The sequence below is a fragment of the Cynoglossus semilaevis genome, chromosome 15 (genome assembly GCF_000523025.1).
Source record: "Cynoglossus semilaevis isolate Cse_v1.0 chromosome 15, Cse_v1.0, whole genome shotgun sequence".
In the NCBI taxonomy this organism is placed as follows: domain Eukaryota; kingdom Metazoa; phylum Chordata; class Actinopteri; order Pleuronectiformes; family Cynoglossidae; genus Cynoglossus; species Cynoglossus semilaevis.
In genome coordinates, this window is record NC_024321.1 from 1,340,649 (window position 1) to 1,342,025 (window position 1,377).

The window sequence follows — 1,377 nt, forward strand, 5'->3', positions numbered from 1 at the left end:
CCTGGACTGAACCCCCCTCCTGACGGTGGGACTCCAGACATACCAGGACCCTGCAGGAGACACACAGAGACACACACTGTTAGGGGTCGTCTCGCACCATGGTTCCCAGGAGTTTACGAATAATGTCTATGGAATCGGGTCACAGAGGTTTTTGACTTTTAAAATATGGGTCCGCAGAAAAATAGTCTGGAAAACATTGCTCTAGTGCAAGGGTCACCAACGTGGTGCCCAGGGTCACCTTCGGTTGCCCACGGCGTATGTCCTAAAAATCAAACTAGTCAACAAGAGGGTCAAACATTGTACTTTGTTACTGTGCTTTTTTTTAAATCAGTTCCACTTGCAATGATATTCAAATGGGTGGAGTGTCCACTATTGTATGTCCCAGAACTGATTATAATTACATTGTTGGGGAAGTCTGTATCAAACAAGTAGTTCTTTGTATTAATAAGTGGCCTTGAAGAAGTTCTCAATGGCACCTCTGATTGGCCGGACACACCCTGAGGAAGAGTGGTGTTTGTTGCAACACTTTCTGCATTTAAGCATAATAGAGAGCACCGTGCACAGACCTTCTAAGACGCAAACCTATCGCTGTAGCATTCCCTAGGTCTGTGCCTTGACACAGTTCTGTCTCCGGGGGTCAAGGGACACTGCCTTAAAGACTGAGACTGTTGCTTCCTCTCTGACTCTTGTCCATTAGACTGAATCAACCAGTTAAGTACTAGATACATCTGACAGATGATTAGTGAAAAGTGGACACACCTGAGCTTAACTGTGTGTGTCATAGCTAAGGCCAGGAATACTTACCTACAGGAATTAAGTTTGCAAAAAAATCTCAAAACACATTTTTCATTATAGAGTGAACTCTGATTCAGAACAGGGCTGTGACATCACAAAAATGTTGATCGGTGTTGAGATGACTTTGGTTTCTTATTCCAGGAAGAATAAACTACATTATTTATTACATTAAATGTGTCTGTGTCGTGACAGCAGCTAAACCTTCAAAATCTATAAAAACTAAAAAAAAAAAAAACTCAGGGATGTTTTGTTTCCGTGCTGCTGGTACCGGTCGTGAAGGGGGCGGAGCATTTGGGCCCATTCCATGTGAAACCGGCCCTTGCATGTTCGGTGCCATAGGAACCCTCTGTGTAGTCACCTGTCCACGAGTGTCCATCCCTCTGGGGTCACGACCTGCGGAGCCACACAGGTAGACAAACAGACTTGTCAAAGAGTGTGAAAGACACCCGTCAAGTATTAAACTTTAAATTTACTAAAAAATGTACTCCTGTTTAGTTGAAGACAATGCTGATACACCGGCAGGAATTGAAGAAAGACACAAAGTTCTAATTTTTTTTTTTTTTTTTTTTTTTTTTTTTTTTT

The 1,377-nt window shown here is 42.6% G+C and overlaps 1 protein-coding gene across 1 annotated transcript in view; it reads right to left on the reverse strand.

The window, feature by feature from the left end:
* Window positions 1–1,377, reverse strand: part of cstf2 (cleavage stimulation factor, 3' pre-RNA, subunit 2) — a 10,223-nt gene that overhangs the window by 1,140 nt on the left and 7,706 nt on the right. The window contains exons 12-13 of the mRNA XM_025063345.1: window positions 1,064–1,256; window positions 8–50 (exon numbers count right to left, since the gene is read on the reverse strand). Of these exons, the coding sequence (XP_024919113.1) occupies window positions 8–50; window positions 1,064–1,256 (236 nt within the window). The remainder of the gene's footprint in view (window positions 1–7; window positions 51–1,063; window positions 1,257–1,377) is intronic.